The 23,629-nt window shown below is 40.8% G+C and overlaps 1 protein-coding gene across 4 annotated transcripts in view; it reads right to left on the bottom strand.

Moving 5' to 3' along the window:
* cachd1 (cache domain containing 1) overlaps positions 1–23,629 on the bottom strand; it is a 212,497-nt gene that overhangs the window by 76,255 nt on the left and 112,613 nt on the right. For all 4 annotated transcript variants that reach the window (XM_069938340.1, XM_069938342.1, XM_069938339.1 and 1 more), the window contains one exon: positions 21,180–21,242. In XM_069938340.1, coding sequence (XP_069794441.1) covers positions 21,180–21,242 — 63 coding nt within the window. The remainder of the gene's footprint in view (positions 1–21,179; positions 21,243–23,629) is intronic.

Below are 23,629 nucleotides of genomic sequence, written 5' to 3'. Positions count from 1 at the left end.
ATGGGGCTAGATTTCTTTTTTTTTTAGGAGATGTTATTTACTTTTAGAAACTGCTGTGGACCTGAGACCAGCCAGGACGGGTGGCAAGGGTTGTGCATTTTTAGATAGATAATATGGCAGTGAATAATTTTATATAATATGAATGGGCTCAATAATTCAATTAAGAGAAAGAGTGTTTTAGCTTATATTAAAAAATTGAGAGTAGATAATGCTTTTTAAAAAAAATACAAGACTCAATTAACTGAGAAAGAACATCAAAAATTAAAAATGGAATGGGTTGGTCAAGTTATAGCTTAATCTTTTAATTCTAAAGCAAAAGGAGTTGCTATTTTAATTAACAAGAGGTATTGCAATCTATTATAATTGATTCTGCAGGAAGGTTTGTTTTAGTAAACTATCAAATTTAGTCAGAATTTTGGACTCTTATGAATATTTATGCCCCTAATGTAGATGATGAGAAATTTATTCAGGTTTCCTTTCTTAATCTTGTAAAAGCATATGAAATTGTGATAGTTGGTGTGCTTTTAATTGTTGTTTAGATCCATTATTAGATAAATCACAAAAATCAATAATGTAAACTGCAAGAAGAATTTTAGCATTAATGAAAGATTTGAATTTAGTTGATATTAGGAGAAGATCGAATCCTAAAGAAAAGGATTATTAATTTTAATCTTTTAGATTTGATTCCTATTCTAGAATTGATTTTTTTTCTTAATTTTTGTTCAATTACAAAGAAGGGTAATGCATGCAGAATATAAGGCTAGGATTTTTTCAGATTATTCATCTTTATTGATTTCATGTTCAGATTCTGAAAAGATTATAGATGGAGATTTAATCCTTCATTGTTAAGAATTGTTGATTTTTGTAATTATATGAGAAATCAAATGCAGGAATATTTAGATATTAATATTGATTCAGTTGATAATAAATTTATTTTGTGCGATGCTTTAAGAGCTTATTCGAGAGGTCAAATAATGTTTTTCTACTAAAATTAAGAAAGACTATCTTAAAGAAGTTGATAAATTGAAGAAATAGAGAATTTAGAGATAGATTTGCAGAAAGATTACCCTGAAAAGATAATGATAGATTTAATAAATAAGAAAATGCATTATAATTTGATGGAAACATAATACCGAGAATGAGACAAATATTATGAATTGGGGGAGAGGGCTCACAAGGTGTTGGCTTGGCAATCGAAAACAGAACAGGCTTCTAGAACTATTAATGCTATTAAATGAAATGCAAAAATTACCTATAAATTACCTCAAGATATAAATGATTCTTTTAGAGATTTTTAAGCTAATTAATATACATTTCAATCTAATAATGATGAAAAAAAGATTAATAATTTTTTAATCTGAAGTTCATCTTCCTTCTTTAAATTGCCAAGATCGGGAAGATTTGGATTTGGATAAGTTAAAGAAGTTATTAATGCACTTAATTCATTGCAAAAAGTTAAGTCTTCAGGTGAAGATAATTTTACATCTGAATTTTAAAAGAAATTTAAAGATTTGTTAATGCCTCCATTAATAGAGGTATTGAAACAGGCAATGGAAGTCCATCCTTTACTGAAGTCTTTTTCTAATGCTATTATAACAGTAATATCTAAGAAAGATAAAGATTTGTTAAAGACTGAATTAGTAAATGTTCATTATAAAATTGTGGCTAAGCTTTTAGCAAATAGATTGGCTAAATATTTACTAAATTTAATTCATTTAGATCAAACTGGATTTGTTAAAAAATTGTATTCTGCAGATAATATTGCTAATTAGTTTAATTCATGCTTTTCAGAAGAAATCTGATGTGCAATGGTTTTATTATTAGATGCTGAAAAGGTGTCTGATTGCTTAGAGTGGAGTTTTTTTTATTTAAGGTGTTTGAAAAATTTGGATTTGGATCAGTATTTATTAGTTAGTTTAAAACTTTATATAAAAACCCTTCTGATAAAGTGGTGACAAATAACCAAATATCTTCTGCTTTTTTATTAACTAAATCAACTAGGCAAGGATGTCCTTTGTCCCGAGCTTTATTTGTTTTAGCAATAGAACTTTTAGCATAATTGATAAGACAAGATATTAATATTAAATGAATTAATAAATTTTGATGAATTTAAGGTTAATTTATTTGGGGATGATGTTTTGATTTACGTAACAGACCCTGAAAATTCTTTGTGTTCATTATATATGAGATTAAAGGAATATGGTGAAATATCAGGTTACAAAACTAATTGGGACAAAAGTGAAATTATGCCTTTGATTGAGGGAGATTAGAGTTAATGTAAAAAAAAATGTTCCATTTAAATAGTCAGATAATGGAATTAAGTATTTGGGTATTAAAACTGATAAAAATTTGGATAATTTATAATAGTTGAATTATTTACCATTATTTAATAAAATTAAAGAGGATTTGAATAAATGGAATGATTTATCTATAACTTTAATAGGTAGAGTGAATTGCATTAAGATGAATATTTTTCTAAGGATTCAATACCTTTTTCAATCCATTCCTTGAAATATACCACAAAAAAAATTTTAAGGATCTAAACCTAATAATTAGGAAATTTTTGTGGAAAGATAAAATTGTAAGAGTATCCTTAGAGAAATTAACTTGGAAATTTGAATTAGGAGGTTTACAGCTTCCACATTTTCAAAATTATTATAAAGCCACTCAGTTGAAATTTATGAATGGAATGTTTGATTTAGATAAATTTTTAACATGAGCTAATATAGAATTAACTAAAATAGATGAAAAATCTATACTAGAATTTATTTTTAAATGGAATACCGAATTATTAATTGGCAATAATGACCCATCGCTTCGCTACTGAAACATTTAATTGAATTATGGAATAAAATAGATTATGTGATAGGTGGGAAAGGCAAGCTCTCACGTAAAACACTTGTATATCAAAATAAACTTTTTCCTTTTACTATTAATAATTATGAAAAGATATGGAATCAAATAGGGATTAAAATGATAGAAGATTGTTTTAAAGCTGATTATTTTATTAAATGAAAGAAAAATTTAATGTTCCAAATAATATTTTTTTTTGTTATTATCAGGTTAAAGCATTTTTAATTGATAAATTTAAGATTACTTCGACAATCTGAGTCAGAAATGCTACTTACTAAAGGAAGTATTAATAAATTTATTTCAAAAATGTATAAATGAATGACTTCAAAGGAAAATGCCCAAATTAGATATTCATAAATCAAGATTAAAATGGGAAATTGATTTAAGTAGAATAGATCATTGGAGAATGTTATGTAAAGATAATATGACTAAAATTATTAATATAAAATATATAAGTATAATTTTTTTTACATCAACTATATTTAACACCTCAAAACTTCAAAAGATTTAATTAAATTTCTTAGAATTAAGTTTTAGGTGTCATAAAGAAATAGGTTTTTTTTTCACTCAACTTGTTAAGTCATTTTGGATACAAATTAAAGCATTCTTAGAGAAAGTGTTGATGGTTAAATTTCCATTAGACCTAATGTTATTTTTATAAGGAAATATTAAAATGTTTAGTTTAAAATTAAAGTTAACTATGTACCAAATTGAATTTTTACAACTGGCTTTAGCAGTCTCAAGGAAATGTGTCGCTATTACTTGAAGTCAGATATGGATTTGGCGATGCATAGATGGCATACTGAAATGAGATTTTGTATTCCTCTTGAAAAGAAAACTTAAAATTTACATGATAAACATAATTTATTTTTGAAAACATGGAGTCCACATTCATTAATAATCTTTCTTCTTCTTCTTTCTTAGGGGTATTTGGGAGGGAGGGAGGGATTAGTATATATAGCACATTGTCTTAATTCATTATTGATTGAATGTATTGTGGTTTTTAAATTTTTTTTTTTAATTAGCATGTGGACCTATGGATCACTTTATTATCATGCCTTGAGTCAAATATTAGTCACAGTGTATTTACTGAAAGGCTATCAGCATGCAACAGCAGTCCATCTAGCAAAATGCTGCTAAGAAATCATTCTTTCTCACTCCCAATCTTTCGGAAGCTTAACCACAGAGTAATATGATTTGTGTGGTGACAGCAAAAAGTATTCTCACACAAGACAACTTTGAAATAAAGAAAATCTCACTAATTTGCCATATTTAGCAGTATGCATTTTGGTCTTCAAAAGTGCCAGAGAAACTCAAGAAATCACAGTATCCATGGGAAGTAATAAGCAGTCAATGTACAAGGCCAGAATCCTTCTTCAGGAGTGCTGCAAATCTGGCCCGAATAAACCAATGGAGCGAGAGGATGGGGAAAGGGGGAGGAAAGGAGGCTAACTGGAGGTAATAGGTGAAAGCGGGTGGAAGAGAAAGAAGCTGATACGATGGGGGAAGAGGACAAAACAAAAAGCTCTCTGATAGGAGAATTAAGGGAAGGGGTAGGAAGCTGGAAGGGGGTGACAGAGGGATGAGGGAGAGTGAGAGACCGATGGAGGGGCTTAACAGAAATTCATTGTCGGGGGTTTTTTTGGAGACTTCCAATAAACATTTGAACTAAAGAAGCAACATTCAGGAAGACACTGATCTCCTTAAGGTTCTATGATGAGGAAACATGGAGCCATCGTGCAGAATGGAAGAGTATAGAACATAATGATGGAGTGGGTGCTGTGAGACCCAAATTTCTCCAGCATTTGTGTTTTTATCCCAAATAAATGAGCCACTTGGCTTATCAGTCACTACATGTGATGTGGGCCTGTGGATTCATCGACCTACAAGTTCATAGGATGGGAATGACAAGCAAACCACTCTTAATCAACGGCCTGGGTAAGAATATGTTGAAAATTGGAAATAATATTCCAACACACTGCCTGTTGATGCAATTTATATCATTAACCTACAAAGGCTGGGCCAAGAAATACATGAACAAAGTTCTACTAGTGAGAAACTAATCCTTCTGAAACATACTTTTGCCAGTTCTGTTCATCTACTGGGGTTGAACTATCATTTAGCATGTTTTGTACATAAAGTACAAGAAATGGATCTGATGCGTCAAACACTTTCCTTCAATTATACTCCTTTCTCACATATGTCCAGTCAAATTATCGTTTGGCACAGAAATATTACTTAATGAATAAATTATTATTTTGGTTGGTACTGCAGCTTATTCTTGGAGCTCAATCACCTATTCTTCACTTGCTTCCAATGTAATCTGAACCTGCAGTCACGTGCCTGGACTTTAATCTCACATTCCCTGTTCATACAAATATTCTGCATTTATATCATTGTTGTGCAAACAAAAAGAATTTTATTTTTTTTTATCCTCAAAGAGCTTCATTACTTAATAACTTTCGTTTAAAGAGGCTCATTAAATGGAAAGTGCAGAAGCATCTTGGATGCGTGTACATGTCCCAAATACAGAAAAAAACACTGCAAGATTCATGCATCTTTTATTTCCTACTGTTCAATCTCAGTCTTCCTTCTAACTCATTCACTAACTGGGAGCCTTTAGATTTTATGAATAAAAACATGAAAGTGCCACAAAAATAAAAGTATTTGACCTCAGCCAGTTCCTGTAACTTTTAATCCCATAAATATCATCACAGATCCCTTTCTTCCAAATAAGAATGCTGAGCCTCAGCAGCTCCTTCTGGGGAGACAATATTTGGATTGGTTGCTGCTTGTGTGGTAAGATTGGAAGAGATGGAGAATGGAAAGAGTTGGGTGTTCGTGATGCTTCAGTTGGAGTAGATCATTCATTTGAGGCTTGCTAGTTCTTGTTCAACACGACTAGCTTTCATCGATCCAGTCCAAATAGTAAGATCATGCTTCAATTGAAAGTTTATTTCTCAAATATAAAATACAAACAAACTTCAAAACCATTAAAGCAAAATAACATTTAACATATTTAGCCAAGGTAAAAAAAATCGAACAAGGCCACATTTCAAAACCATTACAGTACAATTAGTTTCCTCTGCTACAAACCATTCCCAATCCTTTACTCTCCTGTGTTATATGAAATAAATCAAAATAAAACATGGAAGTCATCTCAGACAACATTGTAATTTAAAAAAAAACAATCTATATCACTGCTCCTTTTCCAGAAAGTTGGATATTTCTGCTCCCCTCATCAACTCTATTCAAGATTCCAGGAAGGAAAATAAGGCAGTTCTTGCATAAATCTGCTACCAGCACCCTACCACCTTTACCCTCAGTTAATGATAGTTGGTAGAATTTCCTTTCCCTCATTCACCAGAGCAACTTTTAATGAGAATGCATGCAAACTGGACCAAGACATCCATCACTTTCACAGAACCACTTAAAATCCTAATGCTGAGAGCATCATCAGGTTGCCTCCTGCGCAAGGCCTGAAATATGGTTACATTTCCTTGGGGCTTCTGAGCTCTACCAACCTTGGAATAATTGATCGGTTCTTCTAATTAAATCAGTTATATGCCAGTGGTTATGAAGCTAAAGATAAGTGGCTGTCAGATTTTATTTCAGAAAATACTTTTCAGTTTATATATCGTCAAATTAATTGGCGTGCTGAAAAAGATAAATCATTTAAAATCTGATCAATAGAAGCATGGGACAGGCTATCTTTTGTCAGTATCATGACAAGTTAATGAAATTTTTTTTGAATATCAAAGAAGATAAGCCAAAATATTTTAATAATATTAAGCTTGATCACCAAAACAAAACAAAATGAATGCAAATTGATAATGGCAAAATGGAATTGCTCACTAACTATTTGATCTATCCTGTTCTTGTCCCTCTATTGTTCCACAAAAAAGCTTTAAAACTGATCTAATGTATTCCAATAGAAAAAAATAACATACAATTTAAGAAATAACATCACAATATTCGAACAAATATGGGAACCATACATGAAATACAATAGAGAAATCCTACCACGGACCTCCACCACCTAAAATGACAGAAGAAGACAACGAAATGAATTGACTCAGTATATAAAAGTAAAAGACAAAAATTTCTTGTTTATTTTTATTAAGTGATGACATTGTTTAACGGGTTTAATGTATCTTATAGATTGAACTTTGAATAAATGGGAAGTGGGTGAGGGAGGGAGGGAAGGGAGGGGGAAAAGGGGAGAAAATGACACTATATATTCAAGAGAAAAATGTCTGTATGTATTTTGGTCAGTATGGTTTATAGTGTGAAAAATAAAAAAATAAACTCTCTTAAAAAAAAACGGATCAATCGGAGGGCAAAAAGGGCTTCCAAAGGGCCTGGGGCGCTGAAGGCTTCCTGGTTGTGTTGAAGTTTTGATCTGGAGCTTTGAATCGAACTGAGTCTGTGCGGCTACAGAGGCTGCGGGAGCATGGGAGGCAAATCCGCAGACACGCCACATCTCTGAAGCGATTCTCTTTTGTTTTTCTTTCTCCTGTTGTCAGGGACATCGGGCAATGATCATGGCAACTCTTTGCTTACCTTACAGCCCACAAAAAGTAGACCGTGTATGTTACATTTTTAATGTGTCAACCAACCAATTTTCCCCTGCAACCGCTGCAACCGTGTCTGCCTGTCCCGCATCGGACTGGTCAGCCACAAACGAGCCTGCAGCTGACGTGGACTTTTTACCCCCTCCATAAATCTTCGTCCGCGAAGCCAAGCCAAAGATATGACAATAAAAGGAACCTTGATTTGCATCTCAAAGCTTTGAAGAAAATTTAAGTTTGGTTTACTTTTTCCAAAGTTTTGTAGATTCTGAAATTATTCATGTGGAGTACAGGACAGTAAATGTGAAACCACCATTTAAGAAAGGGGAGAGAGAAAACTAAACTACTGATCTAGGGGACATACCCTCAAGATTAAGGATAGTAGATTTAGGGCACAGATGAGGAGGAACTGCTTTTCCCAGAGCCTGGTGAATCCCTGGAATACACTGCCCATTGAAGCAGTAAATTAAGGGATATTGGAAAAGGCAGGGAGGTGGAGATGAGCTGATCATCAGGTTAGCCATGATCTCATTGGGCTGGATAACCTACTCTTGCTCCCATTTCTTATGTTCTTATCTGTTAGCCTGATAGCAATGGTTGGGAAAATTTGAGATAATTAATACAGGAAATATTACAGAACACATGGAAGGAAACAATAGGATTGCATAGAGCTAACATATGGGACCTATTGAGTTTGTTAGATGCCTGATAAGTGAAAATTCTGGTTGCTTGAGATTTTTGTGTTGCATGATTGGCAAATTAATGGCAAGGTGCACACGAATATTAAACTAGGTATTTTATACCTATTTATTTTCTGCGATTTTTTTCTTCTATTTGCTTGAGGCTGCCGGTTGCTTAAGAAGAGGGGGTTTACTGTATTTAACTCATCTGGTGGAGTTCATTGAGGACAACTAATAGAACAAATAAGAGGCTATCAGTAAGCATGGTGTGCTTGGATTTTGAGGGCTACAATGGTGATCCCGACATGTCCAACTGGCAGTTAGACCACGCGGTCTCTTTCAAGCTCCCAATCTTTTGGGTGTCGCAGCCACACGTGTGGTTCAAGGAGAACGAGGCTCAGTTCCAGCTTTGACATGTTTTCACTGATGACGCCCACTACTTCTACGTTGTGAGCGCCCTTGATCAGGGCACAGCGGAAAAGGTCGTAGATTTCATACAACAGCCTCCAGAGCAAGACAAATACACGGCCCTCAAGGAGCTGTTAACCCGCACTTTCGGACTCTTCAGGCCCAAGCGAACTGCCCAATTACTGCACATGGACCGTTTGGGTGACAGAGCCCCATTCAACCTAATGAGCAGGATGCTCGCTTTGACTGAAGGCCACAAGCCTTGCCTGCTCTTCGAGCAAATTTTTCTCGAGCAACTGCTCAAGGATATCCAACTCTTGCTCATGGACGAGGAATTCAGTGATCCCCCCCCCCACCCCAAGGGTTGCGGCCCAGGTGGACGTGCTCTGGAGAGTGAAGGATACCAGGACTGTCATAAAACCATATCAGCAAGCCCCACACACAGCCGAATGCTAAGCCAAGACCACCAGGGAGGCAGGTTAATACCCTAGGACAATTCTGCTAACATCATCAGCAATGGGGTGTGGACGGCTGTTGATGCCGCCCACCTTGCAGGTTTCCAGGAAACACCCTGGTCAACCGTCGCTGAAGGATATGGCAGTTGGCCCACGTGATAGCATCCTCGATGTTTGGGAGTCCTTGTCGGGCAGGCATTTCCTGCTCCCCCACAGGCCTTGACACCTGCACAGCAAGTAGGGCACAGCACTGAGGGCAGCCAACAGCTCCTCTATTCGAACGTTTGGTACTTGCACCATCCCCCTTTGGTTCAGCAACAGCCAGTTACTTGGATTTTCACCCTCACGGCAGTGGCGCAACTGCACCTGTGGGCCGACTTCCTTCATGCCCATTGCCTGCTTGTAGACATCAAGGGACAGCGCTTGGTACATGCCAGAACTTTTCAAACTCTATCTCTGGGGGAAGCCAAACTACCTGCCCCCCCACCCCACCCCACACCTTGACGCTTTATGGCAGCGAGATCACCCACATCTTGGCTCAGTTCCTGTCAATAGTGGCACCACAGTTCTCCATGCCCGAGCCAAAGCTCGGGGTAAGACACCACATCCTGACCAAGGGCCCCCACTCCACGTCAGCACACGCCAGCTCCCTCCCAAAAAGGTCAGATTGCAAAGGAGTTGTTCAAGAAAATGGAGGAGCTGGGAATTGTGCATCGCTCTGACAGTCCCTGGGCCTCCACCCTCCATATGGTGCCAAAAACAGTTGGGGGGGGGGGGTGGTGGAAGCCATGTGGCAACTACATTGCCTCAATGATGCCACCATGCCTGACAGATATCCTATGCCCCACATCTAAGACTTCACCGCCAACCTGCATGGGGCACGGGCATTCTCCAAGGTGGACCTCATCTAGGCCTACCACCAAATCCCAGTTCACCCCAGGATGTCCCCAAGCCCGTGATTATAACCCCCTTTGGCCTGTTCAAATTCCTATGCATGCCCTTCTGGCTGAAAAATGCAGCACAAACTTTCCAGCAGGTGATGGAGGCAGTGGGCCGGGACCTCCCATTTAGGTTAATTTATTTGGATGATATCCTCATCACCAGCCACAGCTGCAAAGACCACGGCAGCGCCCACCTGAGACAACTGTGCACCTGGTTGAGCAAATTCAGCTTGACCATTAACCACATGAAGTGCCAATTCAGCCTGGGCACTATTGATTTACTGGGGCACAGAATAAACTAACATGGGATAACACCCCTTCCCAAAAAAGTCATGACAGTCCGGCACATCGCCAAGCCACGTACAGTAAAGGAGCAACAGGAATTTGCCTGTATGATAAACTTTTACCACAGATTCATACCAGTAGCGGCCCACATCATGCGTCCCCCTCTTCACATTAACGGTAGGCAAGTCAAAGGACATTAACTGGGATGATGAGTCTTCCAAGGGGGTTCAGAACACCAAAGATGCACTGGTCAATGCCACCCTCCAGGTACACCCTAGACCAGAGGCACCTACCTCTCCGACAGTGGGAGATAGGTGCCTCTGTCCAGAAGGTGATAGGGGCGTACTGGAACACCTCATTGAAGGACAGTGGTAACCCCTGGTCTTTTTCAGCAGGCACCTCCGCCCCCCCCCAAAGCTCTAATATAGCACTTTCAACCGGGAGCTATTGGCACTGTACCTGGCAGTAAGATATTTCTGTTAGTTTGTGGAAGGTTGGTAATTTAAGGTCTTCACCGATCACAACCCATTGACCTTCGCCTTTCATAAGGTATGGGACCTGTGGTCGGCCCGGCAGCAGAAACACTTATCCTACATGTCCAAATTTACCACGGACATACGTACAGCACATCACAGGGAGAAGGAATGTGGTAGCCATCGCTCTGTCATGCCCTGCTATTGAGTTGGTCCATGCCCTGTCCCATGGGGTCGACTACGTGGCCCTCAACAAAGTACAGCAAAAAGACCCTGAGATCCCTGCATATAATACAGCAACTCTCAGGGTGGAGGACATCCCCATCAGCCCAGGTAACCTGATACTACAGTGCGAAGTCTCCACCGGCAGCCCTCACCCCATCATCCCGGCTGCATGGAGACGCCAGATTTTCAATGCCAAACACAACCTGGCAATAAGAGTCAATCAAAATGGTGGCTAGCAGGTTTGCCTGGCACGGCCTCTGGAAGTGGTCCAAGACCTGCATGCACTGCCAGTCCTCAAAAGTGCAAACTCACACAAAGGCACCTACAAAGATTTTGAACTAGTGCAGCACAGATTTAGCCACGTACATATTGATATATATGGGCCGCTACCAGTTTCCCATGGGGTGCGATATCTACTTACCATGGTTGACCACTTCACAGGGTGGCCTGAGGCAGTCCCACTGGCTGATACCACCACAGAAATCTGCACTTGGGCACTCATCGACACATGGGTATCCAGATTTGGGGTCCCAGAGCACCCATCCTCAGACAGGGGGGCACAATTTACCTCTGGTCTCTAGGCAGCACTGGCTATCTTCTTCGGGACAAACTCCACCACACCACGGTGTACCACCAAGGCCAATAGATTGGTGGAGCGGTTTCACAGGCACCTGAAGCAGCCTTGATGACCCAGCTCAAGGGTCCTAACTGCGTGGATGAACTGCCTTGGGTCCTGCTGGGGATTCGCACTGGTCTGAAGGAAGACTTCAACGCCTCGACAGCGGAGATGGTCTGTGGCGCACCCTTAATCATTCTGGGAGAGTTCCTGGCCCCCAACAAATGCCCAGAAGACCCCATGGGCGCCCTTGAGAAGTTGCGGCAAAAACTGGGGTCCCTGGTCCTGCAACAACCTCCACCACATATCACCCCAAACATAACATCCCCAGGGTCTGAAAGACTTGTCAATATGCGTTCAGGGGAAGGGACGCACATTGGCCACCCCTACAACGACCCTACGTGGGCCCATACAGGATCATCAGGGACAATGACTCCACTTTCATCCTCGACATCGGTAGTAAGGAGGAGACCTTTACCCTCGACAGCCTAAAACCAGCATATCTAGACTGTAACCAGCCAGTCTCCACTCCTCCCCCACGACGCAGGGGCATACTGCCCAAGTCAACGGCCCGATCGCCAGTTCGGGAGGGGGGGTGGGAGTGCTGCACACGGAGATGCAGACTGGCCCACAAAATGGCTGACGAACGCAGCAACCACATGGACCTAAGGTTGACATACCACACAGCGGGAACACAGTGGACTGTGGCAAGAACGCTGGCCAATCCCAGGCCAGGGCTCCGATGACTCAGTACCCTGATGCCAGTGCCTGGGGCCCATATAAACACAACAACCAGGGCAATAAGCCAGTCTGGACCTGAGGGCTTTGGAGTGCGTGTCGTTCTTCTCCACACTCACATAGCGCGAAAGCTACAATAGCCAATTTTAAATCCATGCTCACACTCTTCCTCCAACAGCACGAGTTCTTAATTTGTACACCAGCTTTTTGTATGGCACCTTGTAAACATGCCTACTGAAATTCCACCTTGATAAAGGTTTCCCTCCATCCGGGCAACCCTATTGTTCCTCAAAAATTCAAGCATATTGTCCAACTTGATATTTTTAATTTCATCACACTGAATTAGTTTCCTAAATGTTCCTCTATTTCTTCTTTAATTATTAATTCTTGCACCCTGCGATGTTAAACTAACTGACCTATACAATTCCCGACTTGTCGACTTTCTTCCTTCTTGAATGAGATACCCCCAGAATTCAATGAGTAGAAATTATCAACCAATGTATCCACTTCTCTACAGCTTCTTCCTTGAAACCCTTGGGTAGAGGTCATCAGATCTTGACAACTAGTCTGCCATTAGTCCTGTGAGTTTTAACAACACTCCCGCTATTGGGATTTTTACTAGTTTTTCTATGCTACTTGAAAGTAGCCCGTCTTTTGTCACTGGGAGATTTGTAACATTTTCTACTAATGCAAATTAAAACATTTAACGCATGCCACTTCCTTATTTCATGACATAAATTCCCCAGCCTCATTCCTGAAAGGTTCCACCCATGTCTGAGCCACTCTCTCATTTTTCATATATCCATAATAACTATTGCTGTTCATTTTGATATTACGTGCAACTTCTTTTAAAGTCAAAACCATAGAACACTACAGAAAACAGGCCATTCGGCCCTTCTAATCTGTGCCAAAACATCATTCCACTGGTCCCATTGACCTGCACCCAGTCCATAACCATCCATACCTCTCCCATCCATGTAATAATCCAATTTATTTTTAAAACTCAAGAGTAAGCCCACATTTACCATGTCAGATGGCAACTCGTTCCACACTCTCACCACTCTCCGAGTGAAGTTCCCACTAATGTTCCCCTTAAACCTTTCTCCTTTCACCCTAAAGCCATGTCCTCTCGGATTTATCTCTCTTAATCTAAGTGAAAAGAGCCTACTCACATTTGGTCTGTCCATACCCCTCATAATTTTGTAAACCTCTATCAAATCACTCCTCATTCTTTTATGCTGCAAGGAATGAAGTCCTAACCTGTTGACTTGGCCTCACCAATGTCTTTTACAACCTCACCTGAACATCCCAACTCCTAGAGTCAATACTTTGATTTATGAAGGTCAAGATGCCAAAATCCTCCTTACAACCCTGTCTACCTATGATGCCACTTTCAGGGAATTATGTATCCATATTCCCAGATCCCTTTGTCCCTCCGCACTTCTCAGTGCCCTGCCATTTACTGTGTACATCCTACTTTGGTTTGTCCTTCCAAAATACAATACCTCACACTTGTCTTCTTCCCATCTGTCATTTTCAACCTGGTCCAGATCCCTCTGCAAGCTTTGAAAGACTTCCTCACTGCCCACAACGCCTCCAATCAGCAAACCTGCTGATATAATTTCCCACATTATCATCTAGTCAACAAACAACAATGGTCCCAGCACCAATCCCTGAGGCTCACCACTAATCACAGGCTTCCAGTCTGAGAAGCATTCAACCACTACTACTCTTTCTTCTCCCATTCAGCCAATTTTGAATGGATACCTAGTGACTGTTTACAACCTCTTCATGGATACCTAGTGACTGAACCTTCTGAACTAACCTCGCACGTGGGACCTATCAAAGGCCTTACTGAAGTCCATCCATATAGACAACATCCACAGCCTTTCCTTCATCTACTTTCTTGGTAACTTCTAAGATCCATTAAACATGACCTACCACGCACAAAGCCATGCTAATTATCCTTAATCAGCCCGTGGCTGTCCAAATACTGTCCAAATCTCTCAGAACACCCTCCAATAATTTACCTACTACTGACATCAGGCTCACTGGCCTACAATTTCCTGGTTTACTTTTGGAGCTTTTTTTAAACAACAGAACAACATGAGTTACCCTCCAATCCTCCGGCACCTCACCTTTGGCTAAGGACATTTTAAATATTTTTGCCAGGGCCCTTGCATTTTCTACATAAGCCTCCCTCAAGATCTGAGGGAATATCATGCCAGGCCCTGGGGATTTATCTACCTTTATTTGCAGCAGGCACCTCCTCCTTTTTAATCTCTTTATGTTCCATGGCACTACTGCTTGTTTCCCTTCCTTCCTTATACACTATACCAGTTTCCTGAGTAAATACTGACGTAAAAAAAAAGTCCAAAATCTCCCCCATCTCGTTAGGTTCCACACATAAATAACCACTCTGATCTTCTCTTACATACTCTTAACCCTTCGGGTTTACCTTCACATTATCTGCCAAAGCAGCCTCATGTCTTCTTTTTGCCTTCCTGATTTCCTTCTTAAGTATTCTCTTACATTTTCTATATTCTTCTAGTACCTCATTTGCTCATTGTTGCCTATACCTGCTATACATCTCTCTCTTCCTCTTAAACAGATCGCAAATATCCCTTGTCAACCAGGGTTCCTTATGCCTGTTAACTTTGCCTTTAATCCTGACAGAAACATTCAAACACTGCACTCTCAAAATTTCAGATTTGAAGGCCTTCCACTTACTGAACACATCCTTGCCAGACAACAACTTACCCCAATTCACTCTTCCTAGATCCTTTCTCATTTCCACAAAATTGACTTTCTAGAATTTAAAATCTCAACTCGAGGACCAGACCTATCCTTCTCCATAATTAACTTGAAACTAATGACATTATGGTCACTGGACCCAAAATGTTCCCCAACACATACTTCTGTCACCTGACCTTTCTGGTTCCCTATTAGGAGATTTAGTATTGCATCCTCTCTCATTGGTACCTCTATATATTGATTTAGAAAACTTTCCTGAACACATTTAACAAACTCCAAGCCACTCAACCCTTTTACAGTATGGGTGTCCCAGTCAATATGTGGAAAGTTAAAATCTCCTTCAATCACAACTTTGTTTCTTACATCAGTCTGCTATCTCTCTACAGATTTGCTCTTCCAATTCTCTCTGACCATTGGGCGGTCTTTTAAACAACACTATCAGTGTAGTCACACCTTTCCCATTCCTCAGCTCCACTCATATGGCCTCTGTAGAAGAGCCCTCTGGGCAGTCCTGTCTAAGCACAGCTATGATATTTTCCTTGACTAGCAATGCCACTCCTCCCCTTTTTATCCCTCCCCCTCTATCCCGTCTGAAACAACAGAACCCCGGAACATTGAGCTCCCAGCCCTGCCCCTTCTGCAACCAACTCTCACTAATAGCAATAATGTTGTAATCCCACATGCCACTCCACACCTTAACCCTGTCTGCTTTTTTGACACTAGCCCTTGCATTGAAATAGATACATCTGAGAACATTTCTATCACATACAAACCTTTTATTTCTGTCTATACATGCAGTCCTTGCATGACTGATATCCTCCCCTTCTCACTATTTCCTCTAACACTGGTTCCCATCCCCCCACCAATCTAGTTTAACCCCCCACCACCCCACCCTGGAGCAGCACTAGAAAACCTACTTGCAAGGACGTTAGTCCCCCTCCAATTTAAGTGCAAACTGTCCTGTCGGAACAGGTCCCACCTTTCCTGGAACATTTACTTTCCTTATGAAATGTTAAGTTTCATTCCTAGTTCCTGAAAAGTTACCATTCTTCTCATCTACCATGAAACCATGGCACTTTCAAAGTCCTAATTTTTAATTTAGCATTGCCCTTGATCTCCATCAACACATTAATTTCCTCTTTCACTTGGATCTCCTTTTTCTAGTCAGTATACATTTCTGCTGCACTTTATAAATTAGATTTTTTTTTAAATGTCCCATGGTCAAATGATAAAAACATATGCTACAATGAGAAATCTCAATTTATTACAGTAAAAATAAAGGAAAATACAATCCAAATTTAAGAAAAAAATAATTTGATCAGAAAACACTTAATCATTATTTTAACAGCAAAGCAATTTTCTTATGGACAATCTCCTTAAAACGACCTTGGAAAAGAATACCAAGTTTGTGGTGAAAAGACAGTCCAACCATAAGCACCTGAAGAAGGAAATTCCTGCCAAATCCAAGCATAAATTGGCTTCAGATCGAGAAGATCATAGATACAGCTATATCTTGCCCTTCTCAAATTACAACATGCAATTCTACCCTTATTTATGCAAGAAGAAAAGATAGCCTGTCGGGATCAAGTTTGGGTATAGATTTGGCAACTTTCCACATGTCCTTGGGAGCTTATCCAAATACTGGCATTGGATCACAGTTGATATTAATGCAATGAACTGGCTCATTCGTAGCAAGGGAAAAAATTTTAATTTTTTTTAATTTTAATTTTTAATTTAAACATAACAGCACGGTAACAGGCCTTTCAGCCCACTAGTCTATGCTGCCCAATTACACCCAATTGACCTACAACCCCTGAATGTTTTTTTTTAATGGTAAGAGGAAACCAGAGCCCCTGTGGAAACCCACGCAAACACATGGAGAACATACAAACTCCTTATAGACAGTGCAGGATTTGAACCCTGGTCACGATCACTGGCACTGTACTGAGCTCCACCAACTGCTACACTAACCATGCCACCCTATGGAATATGGAAAGACCAAATATACAGAATTTGAGTTTCATATCAAATCCTAATAAAATTTACACCTCATGAATACATTGTACAATCCAACTTGTCAAAAATTACATTTAAACTGCACACCAGGTCCTTCCTCTTTCAGCTGATAGAATTCTCATCTCTTTTCTTGAGTGGTTTTGAATTGAAGTTGGCCATTTTTAAGCAAATTTAAAAGATAGCAATAAGCTGCTTGACTGAAACACATCAGCCTTAAGGGCCTCGATGAACATTAACCCCCAAAACTGCTCAGGAGAATCAAAATTTTGATGCAGCAACAGTAAAGGAAGATTCCATTCACGCCCTGCCATGTGCCTTTTATGCAGGTCCCATGGAATTGTATTGTTGTTCACAGGTGTGCTGGAAATGGACTGAATGATCAATGTCAAACGGTGGACGGGGTGCCAATCGACAGAGCTTTTGGTCCTGACATCCTGAAGCAATGTTGGAGCTGTTCTCATTCCTGACTTATGCCTCAAGAAACAATGGGAAGGTTTGAAGGAAACCAAGAGGTGATTCAGATCTCAGGACCTGCACTTGAAGGCACAATTAAGGGACTTTTTTCATTAAACTTACTAGAGCTGATGGTGAAGATTCAGCAATAGTTGTGATGGGAAATATCATGGGGAAATAATTAGATCTTCCCATGCTGGACTGAGCTTTCTGGCAATTGTATTGTAGGAATATTACTTGCAACTTATGAACTCCTGTTGACCATTGACCAGGTTTGCTTTCTGAATATTCATTATATAAGGAGTTGCAAACAGAATTGTGCAATTAGCAAACTTTCTCATTGCTGATTTAATGATTACAAAAGAAAGGAAAGTCATTCATGGAGTAAATGAAAATTACTTTGCCCAAGCTGCTATTAAGGGAAGATCTTACAGTAACATGTTAGAGATGAGATTATACCAATATTTCACATTATATGATTGTTGGAGGCCAAAGTGCACAAAGAGTGAAGGCTGAAATGGTAGGGAAGCTGTAAATGAATAAGGATACACTCAAATCACAATAACAGAATGTCGTACAAAAATTAGTTTGATCATAAAATATTTAACATGGCAAAGGGCTTCTTCCACTAAGCAAATTAGTTATAATTTTGTTACTAAACAATATTTCATCGGGTACTTGCAGCATACAGCAAAGGTTACAAACCTTCAGTCGGCTGTCAAAAGCATCGATGCTAATCACAGAATGCTTTACATTTTAGCTTTGACAATAGCAGCAATCTTTTCACTCACTAAGTAAATATTTTAACCCTCATTTCTTCTTTTAAATAAAGTTCCAGTGCTTGACTAGATTTCAGTGACCCAATGATACATTTAATGGTCTAGAACACACATGTCAAACTCAGGCCCGCGGGCCAAATTTGGCCCGTGATATAATTATATTTGGCCCGCAAGATCATATCAAATATGTATTAGAGCTGGCCCGCTGACCGCCACGCCAGTATAGCGCATGCACAGCCAATACTACAAATCCCAGAATGCTTTCCAAATGCGTTGGCGCCGGCCCGTCAGCCCGCTAATCGCCCCCACCTCCTCTCTTTACTTTCATTAGCATCTGCGACCTGTCGCCCAACTCACATATAATAAACCCCTTACGAAAAATGGCCAAACGAAAGACAGAAAACAGGACCTTTCAAGACAGATGGGAGGCAAACTCTGACCCCAGAGTTTGATGAACTTGCATCTAAGAAGAGATGCCAAGTATCTGGTTTAGACCCAGGTGCATCAGAGTAAATCCAAGCTAAGCTTGGATTCATATTTTCTTTGGATAACTTTCAACTGTTCATAGTTGAAAGATTGGATTTTCATTGAAGCAAGTTGTTATTTTTTTGACTTGTTCGCTTGTGAAAAAAAATACATTTAAAAGGAGCTTAAAGGCTATAGATAAATATTATTTACTGAATATTTTATTTCTCATTTGTTAATGCTTCTTCTGGAAAGAGTTTAACCAAAACTATTATTAAACATTTATTTTAATAAGAAAAAGTTTAACATTACATATGTTGAAAGAAGAGAAAACATGCAGAAGTTGTTGAAAATTTTCAGTCAATATTTAGTTCGGCCCACGACTTAGTCCAAGTTTTTAATTTTGGCCCTCTGTGAATTTGAGTTTGACGCCCCTGGTCTAGAAGGTATACTCAGTGGAGTATCACAATTCTATTGTGATTCAATGTCCTTGCATTTATTTATTGGGTGGTAATGATAAACCTGAATGATCTTTACACCCTTGTTTAGCTTGGCAACATTGCAAACCATTCAAAGCTCCCACACTTGGTTGAAATAATAGGTCCAAAATTTAATCTTCCTTGTACTGTACACAGTATAAGGCTCAGGTGTTAAGGAGCAACACAGTGAAGCACATTGGCAACACAGCTGGTAGAGCTGTTGCCCCACAGCTCCAGGGACCCAGGTTCAACCCCAACCTCCAATGCTGTCTGTGTGGAGTTTGCACATTCTCCGTATAACCATTTTCATTTCCTCCCATATCCCAATCATGTGCAATGTTGTTAAGGGGTAGAATCGGAAAGGAGATGATGGAAATGTGGAAATGAAATAATGGAATTAGTGCCGGAAGAGTATAAATGAAATCTTGATGGTTAGCCCAGATTCAGTTGCCTGAAGGGCCTAATTCTATCCGTGACCCCATGACTAAATCAAATCAGAAACATTGCTCCTGGAACTTTCAAAGTATACTTTAAGTAATCAAAATTATAACTCTTATCTCATTTTACCATCAACTTGAAAAAGTAAAAACAAATCTGCAAAGTTCCACTAGTTCTTGATCCTCCAAAATATTCCATATGGAATTTAAACTGAAGGTTTTTGGGGGACCGGTGGGGGGGTGTGGTTCCAATCAACATCAAGGCCATAAGCATAACCTGCTCTGCTTCACGAATTCCCTGTTTCAAAACAAATGTTTAGCACATGCCCAGAATACTAGGAAAACATACACCTCACTCCCCTCGACCATATACCTGAAGACATCCAGCCTTACTGTCCCAGGAGAGCTTTGTCGATCCCAGGAAGGTCACTCAAAATGCTCAGGAGCTATGGCTCGAACGATTCCCAGAGGGCTCAGCAGTCCAACTGGTTATGAACCCAGGGCATGGCCATGCCAAGCCTTCCTCTAGCGCTGCGGTGAAACACTAGGCCCCTGTAGGGGCCTCAAAGAACATAGCCAACTCCAGTTACAACTTTCACATTCCATAGTACAAAGCAGACAGACAATCAACAAGAGACCTGCAGTCAGTTATCATTTAATTGCAGACCATTTCCATGGGAGTTCAAATGTCACAAAGTATAAACATAAATATTAGCAGTTCAATATTTCGCTTGTGAAGAAGCCTGATCAGTATATTTGTATCTCTCAGAATTTCACCCTTTTAAAGATGCTCATGGCATTCTGGGTTCATTTGTATCACAGAGTCATTGTTGATGAGTGAACATGGGCTCACAAAGAGTCAGTCAGGTAGAGATTATGGAGGTTGTAAAATGAAGACAACTTTGCTGCAAAAAAAAAAATCAATCCAGTCTTGCTTGACATTCATATGAGCATGGATTCCACATTGCATTGTAATTAGGAGCAATAATCTTGATCTGTGTTTCTCATCCCAAGGCAGGGACTGCTTTAGTTACCTCCAATTCTCCCACTGTCCTCAATTTATATTAACCCAGCATAAAGCAAAAACTAAACTTAAGACTTTCCCACATTATATTTTATTAGCACCTTTGAAGTTGACCCTGGTCTTAGTCATGGGCGGAAAAGAGGGGCATGGACACCTCTCAAAAGTCTACTTCCCTTAATAAGGAAAGAGGATTAAACGCAGCACAAACTATTGTATCCACAATTGAAATTTCATGACTGCACATTTATTTCAATTTATGCAGGGACTCCTTCATCACTAACAAGCAAACATACATTTGAGGATTTCCAAATGGACGTTAACAAAATGCACACATTGAATATTACTTTAGCCTGAAGAAGCTGACAGTCAGCTGTGCAACACCTGAGGCTTGGGGGCCCTTACAGATTCTGAATGCAAATCAAGATGCCAAAAAAAATTTAAACTGCATTGGCAAGAATATTTTGCAAACAAAAATGTCTGATAAAAATCAGTCTCTATGAACCAAGGACCAAAAACAATTTCCTCACCTGTTGTACTTCAGTTTCTCCATTGGAGATCTTCTCTGTGTAAACAAATGAGTTATAGATGGTCTGAAAATAAAACAGAACAAGTTATATAAGGTCAGTGTTTATTCAAAATGCAGCGACTTCTTTTACAATGGCATTGTCTAATCTACAGCCCTGGAAAACTGGGCACTACAATTCTTTGAGTTTTGTGGGCTGAAGTTTTACAGTGTTGCTAATGGACATCTGAATGGTACATGAACTGACATGTTCAAACCGAATAGATAATGACCATTTAATTTTGCAACCAGTCCTCCAGAGATTTCACAAACAAGCCTGATCCCACACTTCCTACTTATACTGGATAATGTAAGCAAAATGCCTTTGTGGCGGCACGCAATTTGGCAGGCGAACCGGCATGTCACACGTGCTGCCGGGGCAGCTGGCCAAAATAGCACCGTCAGGGGTATCTTCCCAACCTCGGCTCCAGGCTTAGAAGGCCGCGCTCTGCGGCCCACGTGGCGCCTGATGATGTCTGGACCCATGGCGCGGTTCTCAGCCAGGTCCGGGTTGGGAGAATAAGAACAGCCAGCCACACCTCAAATTAGTTTTACTCACTGAACTCAACCCGTTTGGTTGTGGATTTATTCAGTAAGCAGAGTAGCCGTCGCTACATTGGTGACCCGGACAGGTTCAAACGCCTTTGAACTCGATATGAATGACTCCTCGATCAACACTATAGCATCAAGCTTCCTGACTTCTGGATACAGGAGCCTGAGACCTGGTTCAGCCACGCAGAGGCTCAGATTCACCTCCGCCAGATTTAATCAGATACGACTAAGTTTTATCATGTGGTTGCCATCCTAGATCAGGCCACCGCCAAACGAGCGCTGCACCTCATCCAGCACCCTCCCGCGGAAGACAAGTACGGGACCATCAAGCGGATGCTCACCGGCCGCCTCGGTCTCTCCAGGCGCCAGTGTGCCGCTCGGATGCTTCACCTCGACGCCTTGGGAGTCAGAACTCCAATTGCGGTGATGGATGAGATGCTCGCGCTCATGGGCAATCACACCACCTACCCACTCTTTGAGCGCATCTTCTCGACCATATACCTGAAGACATCCAGCCTTACTGTCCCAGGAGAGCTTTGTCGATCCCAGGAAGGTCACTCAAAATGCTCAGGAGCTATGGCCTGAACGATTCCCAGAGGGCTCAGCAGTCCAACTGGTTATGAACCCAGGGCATGGCCATGCCAAGCCTTCCTCTAGCACTGCGGAGAAACACTAGGCCCCTGTAGGGGCCTCAAAGAACATAGCCAGAAGCAAGCCATCCACTTCAGGCCTCTGCTTTTTCCACCAGCACTGGGAGCCAAGGCTCGGAAGTGCCGTCAGCCCTGCTCGTTCCAGAGAAATGAGCAGGCCAGCCGCTGTTAATGGCTGCGGCAGCTGGCCAAGAACACAGCCTTCTCTACCTGCGAAATGCAATCAGCAGCCAACGCTTCCTCATCAACACTGGGGCCCAGATCAGCGTCATCCCGGCCACATCCATCGAGTCCCAGATCCAGCACTCCGTGCAGCCATTTTTTTTTTTTTTTTTTTTTTTAAATTTTTTATTTTTCACACCATAAATCACAATAGCCATGATATACACTTTTTCTTTTCCGTGCAGCCATCTTGACGGAGATCCAAACGTACGGTTCCAAGACTGTCCACTTTCAGCTCGGCCAGCAAAGTTCTTGTGGAGGTTCACCGTTTCGTCTCTCCGAACCTCCATCCTGGGTGTCAACTTCCTCCTCACCCATGGGCTCCTAGTTGACCCCCGAGGTAGGTGACTTGTCGATGCTTGTACCTTCCAATCCGTTTGTCTCAACACCTCCTGCACAAAGCAGCTGCAGATGGCCTTGGTCAGCCCACCCAAGGATGAGTTCCCGTCCCTCCTCAAGCTGCAGTTCTCCGCTGCCTCACCACGCCACAGGCTGTTTCATCATATCCCCGCCCAAGGCCCGCCAGTTTATGTCAAGGCATGCTGGCTCCCGCAAAATAAGCTCCAGATAGCAAAAGAGCAGTTATCTCATCTGCAGGAGCTAGGGATCAAGGCCCATGGACGCTCTGACAGTCCTTGGGCCTCGCTACTCCACTTAAAAGCCTCCAGTGGCTGGCGCCCCAGCGGAGATTATTGACGGCTTAACGACGCACAGTATCTGACCGTTATCCAATCCCTCACATTCAGGACTTTACGGCCAACCTGCATGGTGTGATACCCTCGCGAAGGCTACCCTGCTCGTCCACCCGCGCACCGACCTTCATACGGCACTCTCCGTCGATGCCTCCGCCACCACCATCAGTGCTGACCTGGAGCAGCAGGTTAACGGATAGTGGAAACCACTGGCATTCTTCAGCCGACTTCTTTGTCCACCAGAGTGCAAGTAATGCGCTTTCGATCGTGAGTTGCTGGGAACGTACCTCACTGTGCGT

The sequence above is a fragment of the Narcine bancroftii genome, chromosome 5, assembly GCF_036971445.1.
Source record: "Narcine bancroftii isolate sNarBan1 chromosome 5, sNarBan1.hap1, whole genome shotgun sequence".
NCBI classification, from domain to species: domain Eukaryota; kingdom Metazoa; phylum Chordata; class Chondrichthyes; order Torpediniformes; family Narcinidae; genus Narcine; species Narcine bancroftii.
Note: the sequence above shows the minus strand (reverse complement) of the source record. Positions and strands in the feature narration are given on the sequence as shown.